We start from the raw sequence: 25,989 nt of genomic DNA, 5'->3' as shown, positions 1-25,989 counted from the left end.
GGTGGTGGGGCTGGGGCTGCCAGGGATGGGAGTGGGGGCCCTTGCTGCCTGAGGAGGTATTTTCAGAGTCCCCCTCCCTCCAGAGTTTCCAGTGATAGAATAGAGGCCTGTCTAGTATTTGACCAAATATGGTGGTATCTCTCGAAGAGCTCCAGCCCCAGCCGGTTTCTCAGTTATGCTGTGGAAACCTGCCCCGGACAGATTAATCTTGTGACATTCGGGAGCTCGTCGCACTCTGTGTTCTCCTCCTCAGCCGATTCCTGTAAATGGCCAGGAGTGGCCCTCAGCAGGACGGGGCCGTCCTAGATGTTTGCTCACGGTGTCCTTCCCCGTCCTCTGTGTGCTCCCTCCCAACCCCCGTCTGCCTCCCTGGGTGGACCGGCTCGCTCCTGTCGTAGGGCTGGGCTGTTCGATTGAGGTGAGAGACCTCCACCCGCGGGGCTGGTCAGTTCAGCATGGGATTCCAGGCCTTGTAGACCTTGGGGTCACCCGAGCTCACCACATTGTGGCCAGAGCCTGAGAAGCCCAGAGCTCTCTTAGGAGGGTAGGCCCGAGGGGTAAGGAAGGAGAGTTGGCTGAGCAGTGAGAACCGATGCTAATTAGAACAGCTAAGGTTTATAGTAACAATTTTATGATTATTTCATCATCATCGTTTTCATCATTAACAGCTAAGTATTTACTGAGCACTTACTACATGCCAGGTAGCGTGGCAGCTGTTCAACACGGCGTATTTCCTTTACCCCTTTTAACAGCCCCGAGCAGTGGCCACTACGATGACCCTACCATTCTAGAGAGGTGGAAAGGGAGACTCGGAGACATTTCAGGAAGAAAGGGGCCAGGCCACTGTTGATTCCTGGGCATGACTCCCATTTTCCAGAGAAGGAAACCGAGAAGAGTCAAAGTCACAGACAGCCACACAGGCACAGGCCCCTGGGGTGAAGACCCTCTCCACGGGGTGGGGAGCACTACGTTGGGAAGGCCCGAACAATCAGCCAGAAGTCCCCACGATCTGCAACTCGGCCTGCGTGAGAGCACCCATTCAGAAACATGTCCGCGGCAGGCCGGAACCCTGCAGAAAATATCCCAAGACAAACAGCATGGGGTGGGGGATAGAGCCCTGCACCGGGACCAGGTATGAATCCCAGTTCTGTCATCTCTAACCCATTGCATCATCCCAGACAGGTTCCTTCCTTGCTCTGGCCTCAGTTTCCCTGCCCGCGAACTAAGTGGGTGGGACTCCAACCCCCAAGGTGGGGGGTGCCACGAAACTCACCTGAGGCTGGCTGAGCCCAGGGTGCCTGAGGCTATTTTCCTGGGAGATGGGGCTTATGTCCCGCTCCTGGCCGGCACACTCGAGAACATTTGCTCTCCTGACCAACGGACAGCCCGTCCCTCCTCCGCCCTCACCCCCTCGCCATCCCCAAAGCAAACGAAGCTGATTGTCTTAGCTGGCCCTGTGGGTGCTGGCCGGGTGGCTAGCCGCAGGCCACAGGCGGAGGTGCCACCCGCCAGAGCCCCGCCAGACACACAGGGCATTGTCCCCTCAGTCAACAGCCCCTGGGCACCTCGGCCCGGCTCCTGGCCCGCCCCCATGCCCCTCGCCGCTGCCTGCCCCTGCGCCAGGCCCAGCCAGCTGGGGGCCCGAGGCTCCCAGCTGATGACGAGCCCACCCAGCCACCCCCAGCAGCCCCCTGACGAGCTATAATTGCTTCACTCCATCCTGCTGCTGCCATTCTCTTGGCGGAGGCACCTGGGGTTCCAGGCCGGCGGCAGCTGCAGACCAGCCTCGCGGGGATGGACTGGCCGCACAGCCTGGTACGTGGCGCTTCCCCACCCCACCCCACCCCCACCCCACTTTAGGGCCTGACTGTTTCGTTAACTTCTTTCCTATTGATTAATGGCCGCCTCTGTTTGGCTTGGAATCTGCGGAGGCAACTTCTCTCTCTGCCGTCTCCCCCAGGGTGAGAAAGAAACAGAGACTGGTCTCAGAGCCCGCAGCCATGGCCAACAGCTCCGGCTCCTGACCTGGGCTCAGCTCATTCACAGTGAGGCCCTTTCAGGCCAAAGCCGTCAGGGGAGACCCTGGCCAGCTCTGTTATCGGGGGTTTTTCCAAAGGGTGTCTGTGTCCTGCCCCCCCCACCCCCGCTGGGGTCCTGAGATCCCCTGCTGTGTGACCTTGGGCAAGTCCTTTTTGTTTCTGGCTCCCAGGAAGGCAGACTTTGATTTTGTTCGGTGGGGGGGGGGGGCGGTTTCTCTGAGTGGAGAGCCAGAGTTTCAGAACGCCACGTAAGACGCTCAGATGAGAAAGTCAGCGGTTAAGGAGACAATTTTCTGCACTGGAATCCAGGACCAAAAGGGAAGAATTTAGCGCCCTGAGTCTCTGGCACCAGGCAGCGTGCTGCCAGAAGGGGCTCTGCTGAAACTTGTTTCCCAGGGTCCAGACTTGCTGGGGAGCCTGGGTAGTTCAGGTGTGGGCCCTGCAGGTGGTGACGTGAGTGACTCAGGGCAGGTAGGAGCCTGCTTAGATTCAGAGACCAGATGAAACCCTCTGGAAAGTTCCTCCTTTCTGGCGAGCACCGAGCCCCATTCAAGTTCTGGTCCTTGTCTCCCGGGCCTGCTGAGGAGTCTGGCTTCTGTCAGGCCCCCCGGGGCTTCTCTCGAGCAAGCCAGAGCCTTTCCTGACAATTCCAGTTCTGTGGGAAGAGGGGGACGATGGTCGGTGATGTTGGATGCAGGTGGGTGAGGTGTGGATGGTGGGCTGCAGGCAGAGGGTTGGGCACAAAGGAGGGGAGCATAGGGGTCATGGCGCCCCACAAGGAGCCTCAGCCGGGACCCGCCTGTCTCCCCACCTTCATCCCCTTCCTTCCTCTGCACCCTCTATTTCAGCCTCGTGGTGTCCCGAGCACAGCTCTTCACTGACTCAAACCTCCTTTTACACGGCCCCGCCCCGAGATATTTAGACTCCCTCTGCCCACATCTGCCTCACTCTCATGCTTCAAACCTCACCTACGTGCCTGCTCCCCAGAAAGGCCTTGCAGGGCCAATCCATTGCCACCAGATGAAGCAGGTGGCCCTGACCTCTAGCCACAAGCAGCCCGCCTCCTTGTCATCAAAACAAGCCCCAAGAGATTAGGGGATTGTTCCTTGTCCACTGTGTGCTCCCGGTCCCAGACTGGGAGCTACAGACGGGCTGGGGTGGGGATAGCCGTTCACTGACCCAGTCATGGCGGTGAGCCACTATGTGGAAACTGCTGCAATATCTGCCCACACGAAGTCTGGACGTATAAAAGAGCCATACCCACACACAAACTGTAAATCTATAGTCACACAAGGTGCGTGTGGTGTTGGGAGCCCAAGAAAGTTTACTGAGGCATCCCTAAGGGCATGACACTGGGCTGAGACACAAGGGGTAGGAGTATTTAGAAGGTGAGGGGAGGCAGGACTCTGCAGGTAGAAGCTGGTGCAAAGTCCCTGTGGCAGGAAGGAGCATGGTGGGAAAAAGGGTTTCAGAGAAGGCCAGAGAAGACCAGAGCACAGGTGTGAGAGGAGGTCGGGGGCAATCTGAGGAGGCAGAGCTCAGCAGCGGTCAGACCGTGGGGCAGAGTCGGGGTGTCGTTACCCTGAGGGTGAACGGTTAAGCTGGAGGGTGACATGATCACATTTGCCTTTCAAACATCTATCCTTGGCCATGGTATGGAGACTGGATTGAAGGAGCCAGGGAGGATGTGGGGAGCCCAGGCAGGAGGCTTTTGAGGGAAGTGAGGATAGTTGCCCAGACAGAGAAGTGGGAGTGTGGGGAGATGTTTAAGAGGTACTACAGGCAGGAGTTACTGATGACTGTGGTACATACACACGTGTGTGGTACACGTGTCATGGCCTGGCGGGACCAGGCCAGGCATGGCAGGAGAGGGTGGTCCCCACAGAGCCTCTCTTCGCTCTCTCCTTCCTGGGCCTTGAGTCTTGGCCCAGAGTGACACCTGGATCTCCCACCTTTGACATGTGGCCTTCTTCCCCAGCTGCTCCTTCTCACCCTCTCCATCTTCCTGGGACTGGGCCAGCCCAGGAACCCCAAAGGCAAGAGGAAGGGGCCAGGGCGGCCTGGAACCCTGGCTCCAGGGCCTCACCAGGTGCCACTGGACCTGGTGTCCCAGGCGAAGCCATATGCCCGCATGGAGGAATACGAGAGGAACCTCAGGGAGATGGTGGCCCAGCTGAGGAACAGCTCTGAGCCGGCCAGAAGGAAGTGTGAGGTCAACCTGCAGCTGTGGCTGTCCAACAAGAGGAGCCTGTCACCCTGGGGCTACAGGTAGGCCGGGCTGGGCAACTGGGGGCGAACTGTACACCCCACTGTCCCCATCACTGTTGCACGCAGACCTTGGATTCAGAGACCTGAATGCCTGGTTTGAATCCCAGCTCTGCTTCTCACTGGCTGCGTGGCTTAGGGCAAGCTTAGCCTCTCTGAGCTCCAGGTTCCTCAGTGCAAGTGGTGGTGATACGGGTTTATAGTCATAGGTATTGGGTTTTTTTTTCCATTTCAAAAAATCGAAATACAATTAGCCAACATATAGTTCATCATTCATTTCAGAGGTAGCGCTCAGTGATTCATCGGCTGCACGTAACACCCAGGGCTCGAGACATCACCGGCCGTCCTTAATGCCTATCACCCGGCTACCCCATCCCCCACCAACTCCCATCCATTGACCCTCAGTTTCTTTCCCATAGTGAAGAGTCGCACCTCATAGGTTTTATAGGCTTGTTATTAAATGAGCTATGGAGGCAGAGCCCAGGGATCATGGTTCATGTCCCTGCTAAGGCACCGGCCAGGTTCTCACTTCCTCCCAGTTACAGGTCTTGCAGGCGGCACTGAGTTGCTGTGTCTGCCTGGGTGTCATGTCCGCCTGGCATCTTCCCAGGGCCTCCATCAGAGTCATGTAAGGATGCTCGTGGCCCACTCAACAAGGAAGAGGCCCAGAAAACAATATTTTATATATCTTCTCGTGATTAGGGTGTGTGGTTAGGTTTGTGAGTTAAGACCTGCTATGCCTGCATGATGGGGCCGGTATCTCACCTTGGCTGTAGCTCTCCTTCTAAGCCCAGACCCTGGCATGTAGAAGGGGCCAAATGTACGTGTGTTGAGTGAATAATGAAGAAATAGACTAACCTGTAAGGGTCCTCACTCACAAATCAGGCCAAATATATATATATATATTTTTTTTAAAGATTTATTTGAGACAGAGAGTGTGTGTGCATGAGCAGGGAGAGGGACTGAGGGAGAGGGAAGAGACACTCAAGCAGACTCTGCTGTGGAGCCTAACGTGGGGCTCGATCTCACAACCCTGAGATCATGACCTGAGCCAAAACCAAGAGTCTGATGCTTAACCAACTGAGCCATCCAGGTGCCCCCAGGGCCAAATATTTTTTAGCTGCACACCTTAGGTCCCGAGACCCAAGAAGGGCATGTTCAATAGAACTTTCTGTGATGGTGGACAATCTAATATGGTAGGCACTAGCTTCATGTAACTGTGGAGCACTTGAGATGTAGCTACTGCAACTGAGGAACTCATTTTGCTTATTTCATTTATTTTATTTAAGTATAGTTGACTAATTTTGATTGAGTTAAATTTAAGTAGCCACATGTGGCTAGTGGCTACCATATCTGGAATATGGCAATCGGGAAGGTCCATTAAAATCCTGCAAAGCTGGGCTTCAAACTTTACTGTGCCCTTGATTTTTTTGCGGGGTAGGGGGAGCTTATAAAAATGCAGGTTCTGACTCAGGAGATCTGTGATAGAGATGAGATTTTGTATTTTTTTTCAAGATTTAATTTATTTATTTGGCACAGAGAGAGCACAAGCAGGGGGAGCGGCAGGCAGAGGGAGAGGGAGAAGCAGACTCTCTGCTGAGCAGGAGCCCAACGTGAGGCTCGATCCCAGGACTCTGGGATCATGACCTGAGCCAAAGGCAGACACTCAACCACTGAGCCACCCAGGCGCCCTGAGATTTTGCATTTCTTTTTTTATTTATTGGACAGAGACAGAGAGAGAGGCAGAGAGGCAGACAGAAGGAGGGGGAAGCAGTTTACCCACCAAGCAGAGAGCCCGATATGGGGCTCGGTCCCAGGACCCTGAGATCACGACCTGGGCCGAAGGCAGAGGCTCAACCCACTGAGCCACCCAGATGCCCCGAGATTTTGCATTTCTAATAAGCTCCTGGGTGCTACAGATGTTCCAGGTCCACAGACTCCCTCTCACCCATTTAGCAGATGAGAAAGCTGAGGCACAAGGAAGGCGTGGTCACAAAGCAAGCCCCCATACTGTCAGCTCTACGAGGGAAGCGGTGTGTTGTCCATCAGTGAACACCTCATGTCTAGGACAGAGTCACTCACGTGGTGGGTGTGTGAAAGTAGGTCTTTTTTTTTTTTTTTTTAAGATTTTATTTATTTATTTGACAGACAGAGATCACAAGTAGGCAGAGAGGCAGGCAGAGAGAGAGAGAGAGAGAAAGAGGGAAGCAGGCTTCCTGCAGAGCACAGAGCCCGATGCGGGGCTCGATCCCAGGACCCTGAGATCATGACCCGAGCCGAAGGCAGCAGCCCAAACCACTGAGCCACCCAGGCGCCCCTGAAAGTAGGTCTTGAATGAAGAGAAATGCAGTCAGCATAGAACCCGGGCCTCCTGACTCCTCTTCTGGAGAGGATTAGACATCAATATGTTCCTATATCATTTCCTGTGGATGAAATTTCCCAAGAATATAAAAACATGATGGGGAGGAGGCATGAGACACAGAAAGCTTTAGCTTCCTTGTGATCCCACAGTACAATCTAGTGCAGAGATGGGCAACTTGGGGATGAGAGAAGGGAACTGGGTGACTGACTGGTGCCCTTGAGTCTGGATAACCTTGGGGCTGGCTTGCCTTCCAAGATCTTCAGTTTTCTCACCCGGAACCCAGAGTTAATCACTGCCCATCCTCCAGCAGAGCACAGTCTTGCTGCAGGGATCAACACCCGGGTTAGGAAAGGTAGGGGTGTGGGGGATGGGTGCCCTGTCCTGAACACCTGCCACTCGGGGCTCTCTCCTGCCTTCCTGCAGCATCAACCATGACCCGAGCCGCATTCCCGCAGACCTGCCGGAGGCGCAATGCCTGTGCCTGGGCTGCGTGAACCCCTTCACCATGCAGGAGGACCGCAGCATGGTGAGCGTGCCCGTGTTCAGCCAGGTGCCCGTGCGCCGCCGCCTCTGCCCGCTGCCGCCCCGCACTGGGCCGTGCCGCCAGCGTGCGGTCATGGAGACCATCGCCGTGGGCTGCACCTGCATCTTCTGAACCGGAGGCTGCGGGGAGCCAGAGACCGCCCTCCTGGTGCTTCCACTCCAAGTGAGGCCTGTGAGCAGTAAACACTGTCTTTCATTAAGCAAGATCTTGGATTTGCTCCTTATGGCTCCGAAGTTGAAACCAGGGTGGGGATGGGAGGCTGCGGGGTGGTAGACTTTAGACCAATGTGAAGGAGGATATCCCATCATCCAGAGTTCTACAGCACTGAGATGGGTTATTTTAAAATTATCACATTCATTTCTACATTGGTCTAAACCTATATAGGAGTGAGTAAGCCCTAGCTCTCCCCAAGTCAGTCAAGGACAATTGCAAACAAGCTCTTAGGAAGCAGCGGGCTCCCAGTTTCTGGTAGGGCCCAGCTAATGCTGAGGCTCTGTGGATACTGTGCAGCAAATTTCAGGTCTGGTTGGACTAAGTGACCTCTAAGGTCTCTTTCAGCTCCAAGATTCTCTGCAGGACAGCCTTAGACCCAGAAAAGAGCAGAGCCTCTGGGTTGCTGAAGAGTGGGGGTTTTTCACCTGGGCCAGCCACCCCCTGAAACTTCCACGTGGACATGGCATTTTTCCCAGCTGGGCTCACTCGCTTTGAGCAAAGGGAGAATCGAGAAGCACCAGTGTAGATCATTCTTTCCTCCAGGAAGAAAGGAGATCTGGCTAGATGGTTTGCTGATCTCAGTGCTTCTCAAACCTTAGCTAGCACCAGAATCATTTGAAGGGCTCCTTAAAACACAGAGTGCTAGGCCCCACATGCTGTGGCTCTCAGTATTTTCCAGGTGGGAGCTGAAACTTGGCTCTTTCTTTCTTTCGTTTTTTTTTAAAAGATTTTATTTATTTATTTGAGAGAGAGAGAGAGCACGAGTGGCCTGGAAGGGCAGTGGGAGAAGGAGAAGCAGACTCCCTGCTGAGCAGGAACCACTCCCCACCCCAACTTGGTGAGGTTTGTTCCTAGGACTCCAAGATCATGACCTGGGCAGAAGGCAGATGCTTCACCGACGGAGCCACCAGGCGCCCCAGAAATTTGGCATTTCCAATGCAGTGATTCCCAGATGACACTGATATTGTTTGTTACACTTTGAGAACCACTGTTTTTTTTTTTTTTTTTTTTATTTAAATTCTAGTTAACATACAGTGCAATATTGGCGTCAGGAGTAGAATTTCGTGATCCATCACTTTCATACACACCCAGTGCCCATCATAACAAGAGCTTTCCTTAATGCCCACCACCGTCTTGCCCATCCCCTCCCCCCATCAACTCTCAGGTGAGAACCATTGGCTTAGATCAAGACACTCTGCTGATCAAAAAGGCACTGGACTGACTTGTTGTAAAGCCCCTGTTTGTTCCTGCCCCCTGGATAACTCCCTGCTCCCCCCATTAGCTCCTTGCAATTCAATCCTCCCCCGACCTCTTAGTCCCCACAGCAAGCCTAAATCAGCTGTTCTAGGGTCTAAAAATACCTTCCCTACCCCCAAGACAGCTGAGGGGCTGAGGCTATTTTCTGAGGGTAAGAATAGCTGGCACTTCAGGGGTAATTTCAATAAGAGGGCCAACAGCCAACATGAGGATACTTTGCTTGGCTCCTCTACCTGCAGTTTTCGCTCTGAATGCTTTCAGAGTCGAATTCATGAAAGGGCAATGATTAGGTATGCGCCTGCCTGGGGTGGTAAGCAACTTACCTTTTTTGGTATTGTTCTAGAGTGGATACTGGTTAAAATTACCCCAGGAAGCTTTGGCCTGGTTCCAGACACATGGAAAATAGACTTCATGTGCCAACCCCGGGCTGATGCCCTCAGCAGCCGTTCCTCCTCCCCGGGGTGGTTCATCGCTGAGGCCCCCACAGCCTGCTCTCTGGGCCTTAGGACATAGCCTTCAAGCCTGGCTGTGGGGTGAGGGCGTGGGAAGAGCTAAGCTGCAGGAAAGTGGCTCTAGTCCTGGGATACCCTGGGTTCCCTGGGGCATAGGGATTGGGCCGGGAAACTCCTCATCTTGGCGGAACAGACTGTCCTACTCCTACCAGGCCATCAGACACACAGACATCCTCAATAAACGCTGGTTAGTTTTATACGGATGCTGCCTTTTCCTCTGTCTGGGCTTCAGTATTCTCGTCTGTGAAATGAGCAGATGGGATTTAGGATCTTTGGGGTCTTTTCCAATGTTACCATTCTGCAGCTTAGGAACTTGGCCTCGTGAGCCTGGACTAACAGCTGGTCCTTCTCAGCCCCCCTGGTCTAAAGGGTAGCAGCAAATTGCTCAGGACCTTTGGAGGTCCAGGGAAAGCACTGGGTCTATATTGTGCCCAGGAACCTCCTTTGGTTTGAGTCTATGTGTGTTTTATGTTTTGCACTGCCTGGCGAGAAACTGGCCCTTCCATGAGAATAGGAGCCGTATCTGCCTCCTTCAGCGAGGCATCTCCAGCACTAGCTCTGGGTCCAGTGCTAAACCGGCTGCAGGGCTTGGTGAATGAATGCATGCATGCACTCATGCATGGAGGCCTCTAGGGGGAGCTCAAGATCTGCCCCAGCTTCTGTTGCTCCTTCAAAGGTGGATCAAGAGCTAAAGGCATTCCTCTCTGCCCCTGCCAATCCTTAGTCGTCCCCAACTCTACCCTCCACAACCTCCCCTACCTCCAAGTGTTGAAGTTTCACTCAGGTCACCTGCTCTGAGAGTGGAGTCCCTGCGAAGAGTTTTAAATGTCCACCACACCACTCCATGACTATTGTGGACGAGGGTGGCCTCCTTCCTTCCTTGTTTGGCAGATTATAGGGCTCTCTCTATGTCCCAGTAACTGCTTTCTCTTCTCCCGGAGGGCAGTGGGTCCTTGGGGCTTCCTGTCCTGGTCTGAGAAGGCTAGGCTGGGCCCTGGGGCCAAGGTTTCCTGCCCGTCCCCATGCTCCCTTCTGCTGTCTTCAGGAATCTCTGGATTTTCCTTGCAGGCACAGAGGGGGTGAGATCCAGCTCCCAGGTGGGGGCTTGGGGAAGCGGTCCAGCAAGAAGTGTGGGCATTTTGGCCCGCGTTGGTTCTGAGCTGTTTAGGCCTGTCTACCCAGACAAAGGAAGTTCCTGAAGGACGAGCCTGCTCTACGGCATTGAGGCTGGGGCGTGGAGCCAAACAAAGCCCCCGCTGAGGACTGGGGATCAGGTGGAACTGTCCTCGTTTGCCTCTTCTGTACGCACAGCCTTAGGAATGCAAGGGAGGGATGGTTATCAGGGACCAGTTTGAAATTGGCCTTGGCTCTCTCTGGCCCAATACCAACGCTCATCAAAGACAACATGACAGCCCGCGGCATCTTCATTTTAAACACAAACCATGAACGGATGTCGTTACATATTGATTCCACTGGCCTTGAGGAGAGGGCGAGGGCACAGCCCCATCCTGCATGTGGTTGGTCTCTCTAACACCCTTTCCACTTCTCCAGATTGGTAGTTTGGATGAGACCCCACTCTGCTCCGGGAGAGGGACTTGACTGTTCTAAGCCAATGGACTTCATTTCTTCCCGTGTCCTGCCGAGCTGACGAGCCGTGTAGCAGAGCAGTAAGCCAATCAGCACGCGGGGTGTTTGCTTGGTCACCTCGAATTCTAATTTGGTCAGCCGGGCCCCCCCGCTGGTGCAGAGTGGGTCTGAGAGACCTCTTGCCCTGGGTGCTGTTGGCAGCCATCCTTGACCACGAGAGAAGAAATGGGTCTGGCACGGCACAGAGCTGACGCTTGCCCTGTGCCTGGACTCTCATTACCAGTAAGACCTTTCTGTTGCTTAGGTCAGCGTAAGGCTGTTTTTTTTTTTACTACTGCAAGCCAAAGCATTCTCACCGATGTGCCGGCTTTGTAAATCCTATAATAACCGACGGGTAAGTACTGGGTGCGCTTCAAAGGCATTCTTCACTTCCACCACTGTCATCCCAGAGCAGCAAAAACAACTTCGAGGCCAGTTTGGGGGTGCAGGGTATTTTGGTCCACGCTGAATTTTAAAAAAAATATTTTTTAAAGATTTTATTTATAATTTATTTATTTTCAAAAGAGCGAGAGAGTATGTGCAGGAACCAGCACACCAGCAAGGGAGGGGGGGGCAGAAGGGGAGGGAGAGGGAGGAGGAAAGAATCTCAAGCAGAGCACATAGAGCACAGAGTCCCGGGCAGGGTGAGATCCCATGACGCTGAGAGCAAGACCTGAGCTGAAACCAAGAGTCAGAGGCTTAACTGACTGAGCCACCCAGGCACTCCTGAATTTAATTATTATTTTTAAAAAATATTTTATTTATTTATTTGACAGAGAGATCACAAGCAGGCAGAGGCAGGCAGAGAGAGAGGAAGGAAAGCAGGCTCCCTGGCGAGCAGAGAGCCCAATGCGGGGCTTTATTCCAGGACCCTGGGATCATGACCTGAGCTGAAGGCAGAGGCTTTAACCCACTGAGCCACCCAGGTGCCCCTGAATTTAATTATTTTTAGGGAGACGCTCCAGATTTAAGCCCCCTGAACTCACCAAGAGACCTTGGGTGAGTAATTTCCTCATGCTGTGCTGTTGTCACCATCTTTACAGAAAGAGGGAAGTTTGCAGGATGACCTTGGGAGCCATTCCTGTTAGGAAAGCACAGTATCAGTGCTGTTTGGCTGTGTCGTGTCCTCATGGTTTCTGGGCCCTCCCCCAGAGCCAGATTAGCAGGTCTGGGTGGGAGCTGGGCATCAGACTCAGCTTCATCTCAGAACTCCTTCTGACAGCTTTTCATTCTTTCTTCTGCTGGGGTGAATGTTTGTGGGTAAGGTAGGGCTGCCCTCCCCCATCTGGGAACTTGTATTTTTTTTTTTAAAGAATTTATTTATTTGACAGAGAAAAATCACAAGTAGGCAGAGAGGCAGGCAGAGAGAGAGAGAGGAGGAAGCAGGCTCTCCGCCGAGCAGAGTCTGATGTGGGACTCGATCCCAGGACCCCGAGATCATGACCTGAGCCGAAGGCAGTGGCTTAATCCACCGAGCCACCCAGGCGCCCCGGGAACTTGTATTCTTGCAAGAAAGATCCACTGTGTTACTCTTCAACCCTTGCATAACAGACAGAATGGTCAACTCTTCCAGGTGCCAAGGAAAAGCTTTTTTCCCCCCATGGCCTGGTGTATTCCCCTTTTCCCCCTTGTTGCCAGGAAGCTCAGAGGTATACTAACAGTTTCACTGAGGTGAATATCTCAGTAACCATCTCTTCCTTGGGTCCTACCACAGTCATCTCTCCTAATACTCAGTGTTGTTAAGAGGCTTGTTGAGAGGTGGTGTCTAGGTACCTAGTACCTAGTATCCTAGTATTTAACTAGGTACCTCATATCTAGCAAGCACACAGGAAATAGGAGCTATTACCATGTCTTATGTTTTCTGGTCTTCTACTTTATTTGTAACCATCTGGTACATGTCTTGGTTTTTATTAAAGATTTAGTTATTCGAGAGAGACGAGGCAAGAGAAAGAAAGAGAGAACAAGCAGGGAGAGGGGCAAGAGAGAATCTTACGCAGACTCCCTGCTGAACACAGAGCCCAGAGCCTGAGGCAGGGCTTTGATCCCAGGACCCTGAATCATGACCTGAGCTGAAAACAAGAGCCAGCTGCTCAACCAACTGAGCCATCCAGGCACCCCGGTTTCATTGTAGGTGCTGCCTCACATACATTTTGGGAGTAGGCAATGAGAAGCAATAAAGAAATGTGACTCGGCATTCTCTGCCCCTTATTTCCTCCCCAGTCACTCCCATCTTCCCCTTAGGAAACCAAATTAGAAGCAGCTGGAGAGATGGATTTTTATTTCTTCTTAAAAAAAAAAATAAATAAAATGAATACACAGGCTTGAATTTCCTTCCCTCTCTTAGTCTCCCCTTAACAAGAAGCAAACACTGTGAAAGTCCTTAAGAGAGAAAGGCAGAGAGTGGGCTGCAGGGACCAGGTCGGCAGGGGCAGCGGCTTGCCACACGAGGCCTGGTGGCCAGCGCAGCCTGCCCAGCCTGGGCTGCTGTGGAGGTGAACCATCTTCCGCGGGGGTCGGGCGCTCCCCGGCTCTCCCCGGACCCCTCACAGCTCGGTTTTCACCTTGTGCATCAGGTCCTTTTGGTCGATCTTGTCCAGGTCCTGGTACCAGCGGTTGTAGGCCAGCAGGGCCACGTTCTTGGCAGCCACTGCCATCACCTCCACCGAGCTGGCCGCCCACTCCAGGGCATTGAGGTGGAAGAGCTGGTCGTGGAGGGCGAAGCGTGGGAGGGTGCCGGGGGAGCCATACACGGGGTGGGCCCGCCACTCGGCGGTCTGCACCGAGTAGTAGGAGCGGAAGAGGGTCTTCAGCTGGGACCGGAGGAGGGGCTTGGGGGACTGGACACGCCAGACGGCGGCCTCCTGGGGCTGCTTCCGCCGGAAGTTGGCCGAGATGTTGACCGGACAGATGTTGTCCAGGGCGCAGAAGAAGTTGGGGTAGTCTGTGGTGAGGATGCTGGCGAAGGGGAAGAGCTTGGGGTCGGGGAAACCGAAGTAGGAAGAGTTGAGGTAGCCGTGGACCAAGGAGACCACGGTGGGCTGGAAAGAGCCCTGGGCAGCATCGATGGGTGGGTCAAAGCCCTCAAAGGTGATGGAGCTGCTGCTGTTATCCAGGTGCAGGGGCGTGGCGATGACCACTATGTCATAGAAGTCAGACCCGTTGCCCACCTCGTTCTCGTACTCCACATAGTACAAGGGTTTCCCTTCTGGAAGGAGAGATAATAGAGCACAAAAGTCAATTTACTTCTCGCCACTACCCATTGATGTCCACCTGGGGCCCAGAGTTGAGGATACGAGGCTTTGGGTGTAGCAGGACCCTCCGGATGCTGGGTCCTGGGCTTTCCACACTGGTGTGGCTGCAGAGGAAGCATTGGACTGGGAGTCAGGAGTCTGGAGCTTTTGCTCTAGCTCTGCGGCTCAGTCGCTGGAGGGACTGGGGCAAGGCTGAGGCTCAAAGTCAAATGAATGGGGCCGGCTGGAGGGGAGTCTCAGCCTTCTGAGACCCTGACATTAGAACCGGGACGACAGTGCCCTCTGGTGTCACTTGGCAGTGCTGGAGCTTCCCACCGGTTTTTTGGAACCAGTCGGCGGCCTTTCCCAGAGCAGGGTTTAGGGACAGGCTGGTGGAAGCACCCCTGGTCTAGGAAACAGAGTGGCCATGCACGCTGCTCTGCTCACTCACCGGTATTTTGCAGGGTCACAGAGGTCACTGTGGCGTGGATCACGTTGGCCTTGGTGAGCTTCAGCAGGCCGGAGCAAACCAGCTTGTTGCCTCCCTCCACAGACCACAGGCTGCCCTGGGCCCCAGCTAGTGACATGGCTCCTGGGAGGGGGGAGAGTGGCCAGTGGGTTCTCAGAATCACTGGGCTGTGAGGCTGCAGAGTCCAGCACCATCCTACCTGCTGGGCCTCCCCCCGTCAGGCCAAGAATCCCCCAACGCGGGCATGGAGAGACAACATATGCACAAATACAGCAAAATTCACAAGGCTATCAACTGAAAACACGCTCAGTGCCAGGACCATGTATAAAAGATCACAGATGGTAAGATTCTGTTTGTACAGACTGCCCAGAAGTGGCAAATCCCTAGAAGCAGAGTGGATTTATGGTTGCCCAGGGCTAGAAGGCGGCGGGTTGTCCAGGAGGTGATGGCTACAGGTATGTGGGATTCTGGAGGCATTGAGAATACTCTAAAATTGATTGTGATAATGGATGCACAACTCAAATTCACTTTACATCGGTGAATTGGGGGCACCTGGCTGACGCAGTCAGTGGAAGGTGCGACTTGTGGTCTCAGGGTTGTGAGTTCGAGCTCTGCGCTGGGTTGTTGGGTATAGGGATTACTTAAAGATAAAATCTTTAAAAATACCAATGGGTCAATTGTGTGGTATATGAATTGTATTTTCAAGGATACACACAAGCTACTGGAAGAGTGATCAGGAGAGCCTCGCTGAGGGGACACCTGGCGGGACCTCATGGCTGGAAGGGAGCCAGCCACGCCAGCAGCGAGAGGGATAGCATCCTGGACACTAGGAAGATGCTTGTCAAATATACACCTTTTCATTCATTTATTCAACAAAAATGGGCTGAGTGCCTCCACGGGTCCAGGCCCTTTTCTAAGGGTTGGGGGTACGTCGGTGAGCAAAGGAGACAGAGCTTCTTGCCCTTGGGAAGCTGACATTCTAGGGGGAAGAGACGAAAGAAGTAAATGATGCCGCCGGGTAGGGGACTGGCACTGCAGGGGGTAAGAGGAGGTTTCCATGGGACTGAAAGCTGGGTGATGGGACAGCGGCAATGAAAAGGAACATTTGCATAAAGACATTTTAGGGAATAAGAGTTTACCATGACTGTGTCTCAGGGAAGAATGTTCCGGGTGGAGGAATGGCTGCCCAGAAGCTCCAAGGTAGGAGTGCATCTGGAATGCAGGAGACATGCAAAGGGGTCCAGAGTGGCTGGGCTGGGGGGAGGGAGCAGGGAGGTGGTGGGGCCTGGACCATGGTGGCCTTGCAGGCCACTGGAACGACTCTTGGCTTTTATCTGAAGGCAAGTGGGAGCCCTTATAGACCTTACAACATAGGTCAACCTAGGTCTGATCTGATGTGTCTTTGTTTTAAAAGGCTCAACCAGCTGATGTGTTAAGAATAGCCTGCAGGGGGAAGGGGACGAGGGGTGGGGGAGGGGGGCCTGGCAGGAGACCTGCAGTAATCTGGGTGAGGGGTGCTGAGCTTGGACCAGGGAGGAAGCAGTGCTGGGAAGCGGTCAGATTCTGGCTCTAAGTGGAAGGCAAAGCAGATTCCTTTGCTTCCCTTTTTTGTTTCCTTTCCTTCCTCTCCTCTTTCTTTCCCTCCCTCCCTCCCTTCCCTCCTTCCTTCCTTTGCAGATGAGATATGGTAAGTGATGGATATCGTATGTGATGGATATCAGAGAAGGCGCCAGTCCGGGTTTTGGCTGGGGCAATGGAAGGAGCTGTGGAAGACTCTCAGAGAGGCGGGCTTGAGGGGAAGGTCAAGAGCTCAGGTTTGGCCACCTTGGCAAACCCACCAGGCCCACCAGTGGAGACGTAAGGGTAGCACTGGACACGTGAGTCTGCAGTCCTGAAGGGAGGTCTGGGCTGGAAGGCGTGCTTGGGAGTTGGTGGGTGGAAGTGTGAGTGGTTGAGACGCGGATCAAGGACTGAGCTTGCACCTTCCACGTTAGGAGGCGGGGAGGAGAGAAGGGCCCTGGCCTGAGCTGGAGGGTGGCAGGTTATGTACACGCCCGCTGGCCCCAGCAGGCCAGGTCCTGAAACCAGCCCCAGCAGGAGCGGTGGAAACACACTGGAACTAAGAGCTGAGCTTTGCTTCCACCATCTGAGAAATGGGGTGAACATCATTTCCTGGCAGCCTGGAGGGTTGAGGCAGGAATGTGCTTAGACAGCTGGACTGAGCCTGGTGGGTGTGGGGTTGACACTGGCGGGGGGTGGGGGTGGGGGTGGCGACCCATCCTGGGTGCTGTGGGCCAGGGAAGGGCAGGAGGCAGCCCGAGGGCAGAGGCTCACCAGCGAAGGCAGGCATTGCTGCAGACTGGCCATAGCTGGCCCGCAGGACAGCGGAGACGACATCGTCGATAAAGCGCTGAGTGACGCCCACTTGGAGCAGGGACTCGGCCACAGAGCGCTGGGTCATGTTGACGAAGGCAGACTCCCCCAGCGAGTACAGCAGCTCCTCCACGCCCGAGAAAGCGTAACCATGGGCCTGGTACTTATAGATCCTGGAAGACACGCAGAGCTGGAGCCCGTGTGCCAGCTGACCAGCCAGCCCTGGCTCCCACCACCTGGGCGGCCCAGCAGGGCCGCCCTGCCTTTCCACGAGGAGGGTGAGAGAGGAGGCTGGTTTCTTGGCCTGTCTGCTGACGCTGGTGGGCCTCCCCCAACTATAGGGACAGTGCAGGGGGGCAGGGCAAACTGTCTGGAGCCCCACTAGACCTGGTTTCCCCACGGCGCTGCTAAAGGACAATTAAGGTGTCTGAACTGTCCTGCCTGAGGGTACAGTCCTCTTCTCACCCACAGGGGACTGCCAGGCAGGGGGCCACAGTCCACCCCCACTGTCACACTGCTCGCTTCAGCAGCATGTGCTCTGCGCTGGCTTCTAGGGCCATGGTGGACCCGGTGGGACTGGCCTCATACACCAGTGTTGTCATGTTTGGTGCTAGCCCAGCCTGGCCTCCCTCCCAGCCTCATCCGACGGGGCTCCCCTGCACCCCAGCGGGCTCCCGTCTCGCCCCTCCACAGCAGCCCCAGTCTCAGGGACTGACTAGCTGATGGAGTTCTGGAGGCACTGGTCTTTGAAATGCTGCCTCTACCTGGGCTGCTTTGTCAACGTGCTGAGTCTGGTCATAACGGGACATCCAGATGGAGTTCCTCTCCATGAAAGAAAATCAGCATTGTAGGTTTGAGTAAAATGGACAAGGGGGAAAGACGTCAGAAGGGTCAGGACATTACGTCTGGGGGATTCCTGGTAAGTAACAGGTAGGGATGCCATGAAGGGCACAGGTGTGGAGGCGAGAAGGGGGGCAAAGCACAAGGAGGCCGGGAGGCCATCCTGAATGTCTGCCTCTGGGCCAGGAAGCGAGGAGGCCCCTCAGGGGAGAGCTGGCGTGCCAGGTGGCGAGTGGGCGAACGGTGAGAAGCAGACACAGTGACATCGGACCACTTGTCCTCATCATATGAAGGAGTCGGGGAGGAGGCTGGGGCCCAAGGAGGAGGGAAGTGGTGAAAAAGGAGTTTGTTCTACATGGGAAAACCGGGGGTCAGTTGGGCTTAGAAGGGCACAGCCTGCCGCTGTAAAAGGCCTCTAGATGTGCTTCATTTGGCTTATTTCTAAGATGAATGGGTTACATATACTGAAAAACCAGGAGATTTCACACATCACTCTGGATTTCTGGCATCTTCTAGAAAACCGGAAGACCTAGCCACAGGAGATCGGCATTCCCACAGGGCAGAGTGCTAGCCACCCCTTTCAGACAGGGCCCTGCTCTTCGGGGCAGCCCACTGCCCGCTCTCCTCTCCCACCAGCTGCCTCCACTTCCGCACACGCCGGGGGTGTCCTTGTAGGTGGTGGCGTTTGCAAGCCCCGCCTGGCGTACCTCATGAACTTCTCCATGACCTCCTCCACCCACATCTGCAGCCGCAGGAAGCTGATGCCGTAGTGCCACCAGAGGCGGAAGAGGTTCAGCAGGTACCAGTCTGTCTCCTCCAGCACGAAGTGCTCCCCGCTGAAGATGGCGCTCCTGCCCACCACCTCTCGCCGGTGCCTCAGGCCTGAGGGGACAGGCAGGAGCCCCTCAGGTCCCTCTCAGAGCGCCCCTCACCCCCAGGAGATCTAGCAGTGCCTGAGCGACATTTAGGGTCCTCCTGAAGGATGCAAATGGACTGGCTCCGTTAAAGGGAAGAGCCAGCCACTACGGTCTGCTCCTCTGTGCTGCTTGTTTGGAACAGTCAACACATGCCCAGAGAAGGCTAGTTGATAAAGATGTGAGATTTAAAGTAATGTACCAGTTTACAGTGGTTTTTTTGAACAGGGATGCACTCAGTCACGAGTGCAGGGAATTCAGCTGTCATCCTGGAATGGCCAGGGACTGACTGCTGGCTCTTGGATGGCAAGCCCCAGCTCCAAGACCATCTGGGCAGAGTCCCGGCTCTTTTCAACCGTCCACACGCGACAGCCTACAGAGCACCGGGACTTCAGCATCTCGCTTCATCCTTTCTCAGCCTGGGAAGAGGCAGAACAGGTGACAGCAGCCCCCAGTTAAAGATGTAGAAACCGAGGCTTAGCTTCTAGGACCTGCCCCAAGTCACAGGCTTCTGTTTCTTCCCCCCCATTCCTGTCCCTGAGCCACCAAGTTCCCCATTGCGGAGGCCACATTCCTTCGGCATCCTTCCAGAGATTTTCTGCCAACACTCCTAAGGATGGGTATAGCCAGGAGTCACTCCTCCTCCGCCCCCACATACTATCTGCAGCTCTGCATCCTACTGACACGCTGTGTCTCTGCAAGTGCTCTACACTAGGCCTGAAGGACTTCCCCAGTCTGGCTGCTGTGCACTTCAACAGTATTTACTCTCAGATCCCAGTGGGGGGCGGGGGCAGGTGGGATGTTTTCAACCTTCTGCTACCTCCAGCAACGCTGCGATGAGTAACTGTGTGTGTTTGCCACTTAGCTCTCTTTAGTACACCTGGTCCCTTCTGAGAAGCAGAGCTTGTGTGTCAAACAGGACTGGTGTCTGTGGTTTCACTAGTTGCTGCTGGCGTTGAATTCGGCTCTTACTCCTTGTGGGGCCGCAGCAAAGGTGTGGAAACCCTCTGAGCCTTCCTTTCCTCAGGAGACCTAACACCTGCCTTACAGGAGGGTGGCTGGGTAGGGAGGCCGGAATGCCTACATCCCACCTGGAAGGATGCCAGGTACCTGGCAAGCACACAGCACATGGAAGACATTATAATTATGGCTACCGAGAGGCAGCAAGTCAAAAGGGAAAGAAACTGGCTTGGGTTCTAATCCCCGCTCTGCAACTAACTCACTGTGTAACCTCAGGCAAGTTCCTTCCCCTCTCTGGTCTCAGATGCTCCATCTGTAAAACGAGGAGATGGGGCTACATGACCCTCTGGCCCTGACCTCCAGGGCCATCTGGGAAAAGCCCAGTGGTTGCCACCAGCCCTGGGCAAGACACACGGGGGGTGGGGTGGGGGGGAGAGGACTTTGGTGCAACGCACTCACCCAGCTGCTTGACGAAGTCCTGCATGTGCAGGCTCAGGGAGTGGAAGGAGGCGGCCCCGCTCTCGTAGTGCTGCTTGTTGACGGAGATGGTGGCCAGGCGGCCACCCACAGTCCCCTTCTCAAATACGTCGATCTGTACCCGGGGCCCGAAGTGTTGCTGGAGGAAATGGGCTACGGCGGAGCCCCCGATTCCGGCCCCAACCACGGCTGTCAGCAGGCCAGGGCGGCAGAGAGGGGAGAGACAGTGCAGGGGGTGGTAAGGCCGCAGGTCCCACGCTGACACCCCCTGGGAGGTGGTTCCCAGGCCCCTGCATTTCATCTACTTATCACCTCTCAAAAAGGAAATCTGCAGGCTGGTTTTTTAGTAAAGCTATTTGCAGAGAGCAAAGGACAACCTGAAAATTGTCACCTACTGTAACGCTCATTTTATAATGAAAAAGACACGTTAGCAGGAAAGAATCTCAACATTCTGGATGATCATGTAAAGAGAATACATTTAGTTTTATACAAACTCACTACATTGTCCCTATTTTTATTTCATTCTGAATTGGTGAAAACCTGGTCACTGCAGGTACTGTTAGGCAAGATCAGTGTTTGGAAAGGACTCCTTAATCCAGGGGTCAGCAAACTATAGCCTGCGGGCCAATTCTAGGCCACAGCTGTTTTTGCAAACAGAGTTCTACTGGGACACCCTCCTTCTGGAGCCTACTTATGGCTGCTTTCACACTACGGTGGCAGAGAAGAGTACTTGCCACAGAGACCCTATGGCCTGCAAAGCCTCAGGTGTTTACTCCCTGGCCCTTTACTGAAGAAGTCCGCCAACCCTTGGTCTAGGGCAACCTACCACCTGACACTTTAATCACTTCTACATTTGCTGTTTGCCAAGACTGGAATGTACCCTGGGACGGGCCTCTCACTACTGTGCAGGGCACCCTATGCCGGTTTGGACTCTTGTTCTAAAGTTTCAGCTTTGATGTCTTTGGGGATCTCATCATCTACTGTCTTCACTGTGCCTCCTGCTTTCCTGCTATTTGTAAACTTGGTTCATAAGCTGTGGGTGCTCTCATCCAAGTCACTGGTAAAATGTTTCACTGGCAATGTGGGCTCTGTGGGTTACCAGGCACCACTGTCCAGACAGCCTAATCTAGATACTCATAACAGCACTGTGCCAAGACAGCAGGGCAGCTATGGAGCTACTGAACTGGACAGCCACACCTCCCACAATTTGGGACCCAGCCTTCCTCCCATCTGGCAGTCTGTTTAAATAGAAAAGGAGGTAAATTTGGCGTTGATTTTTCCTTCCCAGACCCCTGTTGGACCCATGACAGACCGCCTAGGTCCTGTCAAGAAGGCAAAGGTCTTTTTGATCTGGCCTCCATTTACTTGGGCACTCCCTGCCCCACCTCCACCTCTCCCCCTTATTTGCCTCGACTTCTTTGGCTGTGGAGCCCATGACTTTGCTCTCTCACACTTGTGTTTTGGCCTATGTTGCTTCCTTTTTTTGGGAACGCTGTCGCCTTTTGCCTCGCTGCTTCTAGGGCCGCCGCATGCAATTAAAGTTTTGCTTGCCTCACTCACCTAAGACAAGTCAGGTGTCACTCCCACATATTCCTCCAGCACATGCTCCTTCCCCAGGGCCTTATTCTTGCACACTATCCTTCACTGGTCCATTTAAGGACTGAGAGCAGCTCCCTAGGCCCCCCAGACCCTGGCAGGCAGTAAAGCTAAGTATTTGTTGCATCTTGGAAAAATAAAACAAAAAACAAACAAACAAACAAAAAAAACCCAAACACTTCCTCCTTTTCAGTGTTTACAAAGCCATTTCTAAGAGTGCCCTTAACCTTTTTCAACCAGTGCGCTCCCTTCCTGTCTGTGACAGAGCCCCAAGATATCCATTTTTCAGAGGAACTAATATCATGAGGCCTCAAAGCTGCCCACAGGGCTCTGGGGAAGCAGAAGAGCTCACCTCATTGAGAAGCAGCGCATTCAATGCCCACAAACCGACACCCACTCCCTGGTCCATGATAAGACACGGTAGGGCCCAAGAGAATCAAGCATGGCTTTTGTCCTCCTGAGCTCAGGCAGGGAGTGGGCAGACAGACTCGAGCACTGCAAGCTATGACAACGTGTGACCCGTGCGACAACAGGGTTCCTGGGAATCCTGAGGAGGAAGCAACGTATTGTGCATGAGCACATGGAGACACAGGCCTCGCAGGGGAAGTAACGTCTGACCAGGGCCCTGGAGGACGATCGGCTTTGCCTGGCAGCAGAAGCACATTCTCCCTGGAGAGAACAGCACGAACAGGGTGGTGTGTGGAACTGTGGGGGTGGGGGTAAAGAGTCCAATGTCACACAGAGGTATTCAGATTTGACCCTGCAGCAGTCTGGGGGTGAAGCCATCCTCACAGGAAAGCTCCACAATCTCATGTGTAGAATCCAAACCACCAAGATGAGGACAATCAGAAAAGCTACCAAGCATCTTGGCATTGCCAAGTGTCCTGCCCCGGGTGACCACTGGGCCAGGTAGGCAGGGACCTGGCAGGCAACCAGCCATGTACTGCTGGAAACAGGAGTGCTGGGAGGAGGCCCTGCCCCTTCCCAGGGGCCAGTGTGAAATGTCTTGCCTGGTTCCCCATTTTTTGGGAGATGAAAGGAGTGCCCTGCCCTTCCAGACAGAGGGTGCCTAACTTCCCCATCCTTCGGAGCCAAAATCCACCTTCTCCCTGAGGTCTTCTCTGTCTGCTCTAGCTCTCAGGATTCTCTCTCCCCTGAAAACCCTAGACTCTCAGTCCCAAACTGATTTCTGGCAGGCTCATCTGTCTTAACCCTTTATGGCCTGAGCTGCAGTTTTGTAATCCAAAGAAGCCTTAGCACTGTACTAGCCCAATAAGTCTGTGGTGCTTTCAAGGGACAGGTTTCCCTGCCAATAAGGGGGCAGAGAGGGCAACTTAGTGGAGTGGGGACTCTGTCCCCCAACAGATGCTAGAAGACTAGCATCTCTGCCTCTGGGAATTTTATATGTGAGGGACTGGAATATCGTTAAGAGCCCTGTCGAGTTAAAATTGACAATTGTCAATAGAAAGAGCAAACAAATATGGAGCTCTCGTCAATGAGATGCAGGAAGAAGTATTTAGCAAATGTCCTGATGCCTGCAGTTTATTTTGAAAGGCATTAAGATGTAAGTTGAATTCATGGAGGGAGGGGAAGATAGTTATGTAATAATGCAAGTACAGGAGCAGTTTGCTAAGGGCAGAATCTAGGTGGTGAGTACACAGTTGACCACTGTGTATCCAGTTCTTTCAACTCTGCTGTACATCTGAAAATTTTGTAAATAAAATATTTTAATAAAACCCAAGATGACTGCTGTTAAAAGTTCTCCACTGTCATTCAGCAAATTGATCTCCAGCAGACATTCCTGCTTTCTCTCTCCTATTCTCTCTGAGGTTTTGGCTTAGATGTTCCTTCTAGGAAGCCCTCCAGAGCCCTCCCGGAGCCTGGAAGATGGACGAAGTGCTCTTCCCATCGGGGTACCTTCTCAGCCTTACCACTGACTTCCCTGTATTGTGCAGTCTCGCCTCCAGACAGGAACTATGGAGCACTGTGCCTGCTTCACAGACGGCCCTCAATAAACCTTTATGAATGACATCACCCAGTCCCGGGCCTCTCTGTCAGCCATCGGGGCACCTGGCAAAGAGCCAGGTCCACCGCAGATGCTCAATGCTCCTGGCCCTTCTGGTGAGATCAGTGGCCAGTTCGGTCCCAAGCCTCTTTTCCGCCCCAGGCAGCCGTCGCCACAAGCCCATGCCGTCCGGCATCAGCACCTTGCCTCCCACCGGTCCCCTTCCTCGCCCAGTCTCGGTCCCTCGCCTCTTCTCCAGCCCGTTCCTCTCCCGAAGACCCCTCCCTCGCCCAGCTTCCTTCCCCTTCCCCCACCCGGTAGCTGCCGGCTACGATCCCTTTTCCCTCACAGCCCTCCCCCGCGCAGCCCCCCACCCCGTCCTTCCCGCACCGATTTTGCTGGGCCGGGCGTCTCCGCCTGTGGCGGCGGCGGCCAGGAGCGCGGCCAGCGCGGCGAGGAGCCGGGCAGCGCGGGCCATGGCGGGCGGCGATCTGGACAGCACGCCGGCGCTCGGCGCTGGCGGGTTGGCGCTGGTCTCGCCGCCCCGCCCCGGCGCCCCACTGGCTGTTCCACCTTCAGCCCGGCGGGCCTCCGCCTCTCATTGGTCGAGCCGCCGTCTCTCTCCAGCATGAGGCGCTCATTAGCTGCATCCCTCTCGGGCAGGCGGGGTCGGTCGAGGCTTCCCCGTCCCGCCTCCTGGACGCGAGTTCTCCATTGGCTGGCTCGTCCTGCCCCCGCGCAGGTGTGCGCGCTCCGGGTGCTCAGCATCAGGACCAGGGCCGCGCCGAGGGGAGATCGACGGGAGAGGCGGGCGTCCTCGGTCCCAGTCCACCCCCTGCGGTTTCCTAGCTCTCTAACGGGTCGTCTCCGTGTCTGCTTCGGTTTCCCTTCTCTCCCGCTCCCTTTCTGGGTGGTTTTGACAGTCACGTGAGATCAGAGACTTGATACCGTCCGGCAGGATCTGCAAGCGCAGCAGATTGCTGACCAAGCGTGTGCAGGCGTGGGGGCGAGGCTCTCCCCTGCGCGCGCGTGGAAGCAAGGCCAGCTGCTTTCGAGACTGTTTTCACCGACGTGTGCTTGCAGATTCTACATGCACTTTGTGTCTCTGCCTTCTACTTAACCAAAAGAGAAGGGTTTCATCCAGTCTCTTCTCAGGGAGGAGAGGTAGGAAGGGAAGAGTAAGCTCCCATTTTCACCCTCAGAAAAGAAGAGCAGCTCAGTGCGCTTAGTTCATTACACGGCGAAGGACAGATTCCTCTGGCAGAAAATAAAGCTGGGCATGAGCTTCAGGATAAATAAGGAACACCCATATTTAATTTGGTCAGATGATGGCTAAGAGAAGAAACTGAAAGGATTCAGACGCTAGTAAAAGAGCATGTAGCTGAGATTCCAAGTCAGCTCTGAGTCACAGAAGGGCCAAGCTGGTTGCTAGTAAAGTAGTAGACAAACTATGCATTTCTTATGATCTTAAAAAATAATCTTTTTGGTAATGTTTATGTCAGAATGTAAAACTCCTTAAGTTCATTCCCTTGACTCAAGATAATTCCTTAAATTTTTTTGTTATATAAGCATTCATCAATTACTTTGTGCCAAGTTCTCTTATGCGCTGACTTAATCTGATTCTTGTAGCTTTTTGAAGGGTAAATTGTATTAACTCTAAAATTCCTCCTTTTCTCCCCCCAAACAAAAGGCCTCACATATTTATTACTGAACCAACCCACTGGTGCAGAAGCATAGGAACAGAGAAAAATCATTTTCCCAATAAAACATGTCTATCATTCAGGTAGTGGTAATGTTGACACTAGGAGACCAGGAGTGAAGCTGGGTGACTCTATTAGTTACCTATTGCTGCATAACAAACTACCTCAAAACTTAGTGGCTACAAGTAACAATCATTTACTTTGCCCATAAATCTGGGCTTTGGGCACGGCTCTGTGAGATCAACTCATTTCTGTTCCATATGGTGTTGGATGGGGGCTGTTCCACTAGGGGCTGGAGGATCCAATTTCTAAATGACTCGAGAGGCTGGCAAGATGGTGTTGGCTATCAGTTGAAATCTCAGCTAGGGCCTAGTTCCACTCCACAGGCTGTTTCAGTTTGCTGTCAATTGAAGGCTGAGTTGTTGTAAGGGTGAGCATCCAGAGATAGGATAGTTTGGGTCTGGAAACCAGCAGTCACTTCTACTACATTCTATTGGTCAACCACAAAGTCCAGATTCAAGGAGATTTGGAGCAATGTTTGAAACCTCCACAGCAAACTTGACCATGTGGATGGTCTGAGCGGATAGAAGTAAGAATATACTTCCTA

At 53.9% G+C, this 25,989-nt stretch overlaps 2 protein-coding genes across 2 annotated transcripts; one reads left to right on the top strand and one right to left on the bottom strand.

Annotated features, from left to right (window-relative positions):
• Window positions 1-669: 669 nt before the first annotated feature.
• IL17B (interleukin 17B) lies at window positions 670-7,415 on the top strand. Its single transcript, XM_004737866.3, has 3 exons — window positions 670-1,815; window positions 4,018-4,307; window positions 7,090-7,415. Exons 1-3 carry the CDS (start codon window positions 1,795-1,797, stop codon window positions 7,319-7,321), a joined length of 543 nt encoding a protein of 180 aa, XP_004737923.1. The 5' UTR covers window positions 670-1,794; the 3' UTR covers window positions 7,322-7,415.
• Window positions 7,416-13,079: 5,664 nt separating this feature from the next.
• PCYOX1L (prenylcysteine oxidase 1 like) lies at window positions 13,080-24,229 on the bottom strand. The gene is made up of 6 exons (XM_004737869.3): window positions 24,073-24,229; window positions 20,064-20,270; window positions 18,438-18,612; window positions 16,852-17,063; window positions 14,500-14,640; window positions 13,080-14,023 (listed from the first exon to the last, which is right to left on the bottom strand). The coding sequence occupies exons 1-6, from the start codon at window positions 24,158-24,160 to the stop codon at window positions 13,362-13,364; spliced, it is 1,485 nt and encodes a 494-aa protein (XP_004737926.1). The 5' UTR covers window positions 24,161-24,229; the 3' UTR covers window positions 13,080-13,361.
• Between the last annotated feature and the right edge of the window lie 1,760 nt (window positions 24,230-25,989).

The sequence above is a fragment of the Mustela putorius genome, unplaced genomic scaffold (genome assembly GCF_011764305.1).
Source record: "Mustela putorius furo isolate JIRA1106 unplaced genomic scaffold, ASM1176430v1.1 tig00000407_pilon_pilon_pilon, whole genome shotgun sequence".
Lineage (NCBI taxonomy): Eukaryota > Metazoa > Chordata > Mammalia > Carnivora > Mustelidae > Mustela > Mustela putorius.
The sequence above is the reverse complement of the archived record's forward strand: the minus strand, read 5'-3'. Positions and strand labels throughout refer to the sequence as shown.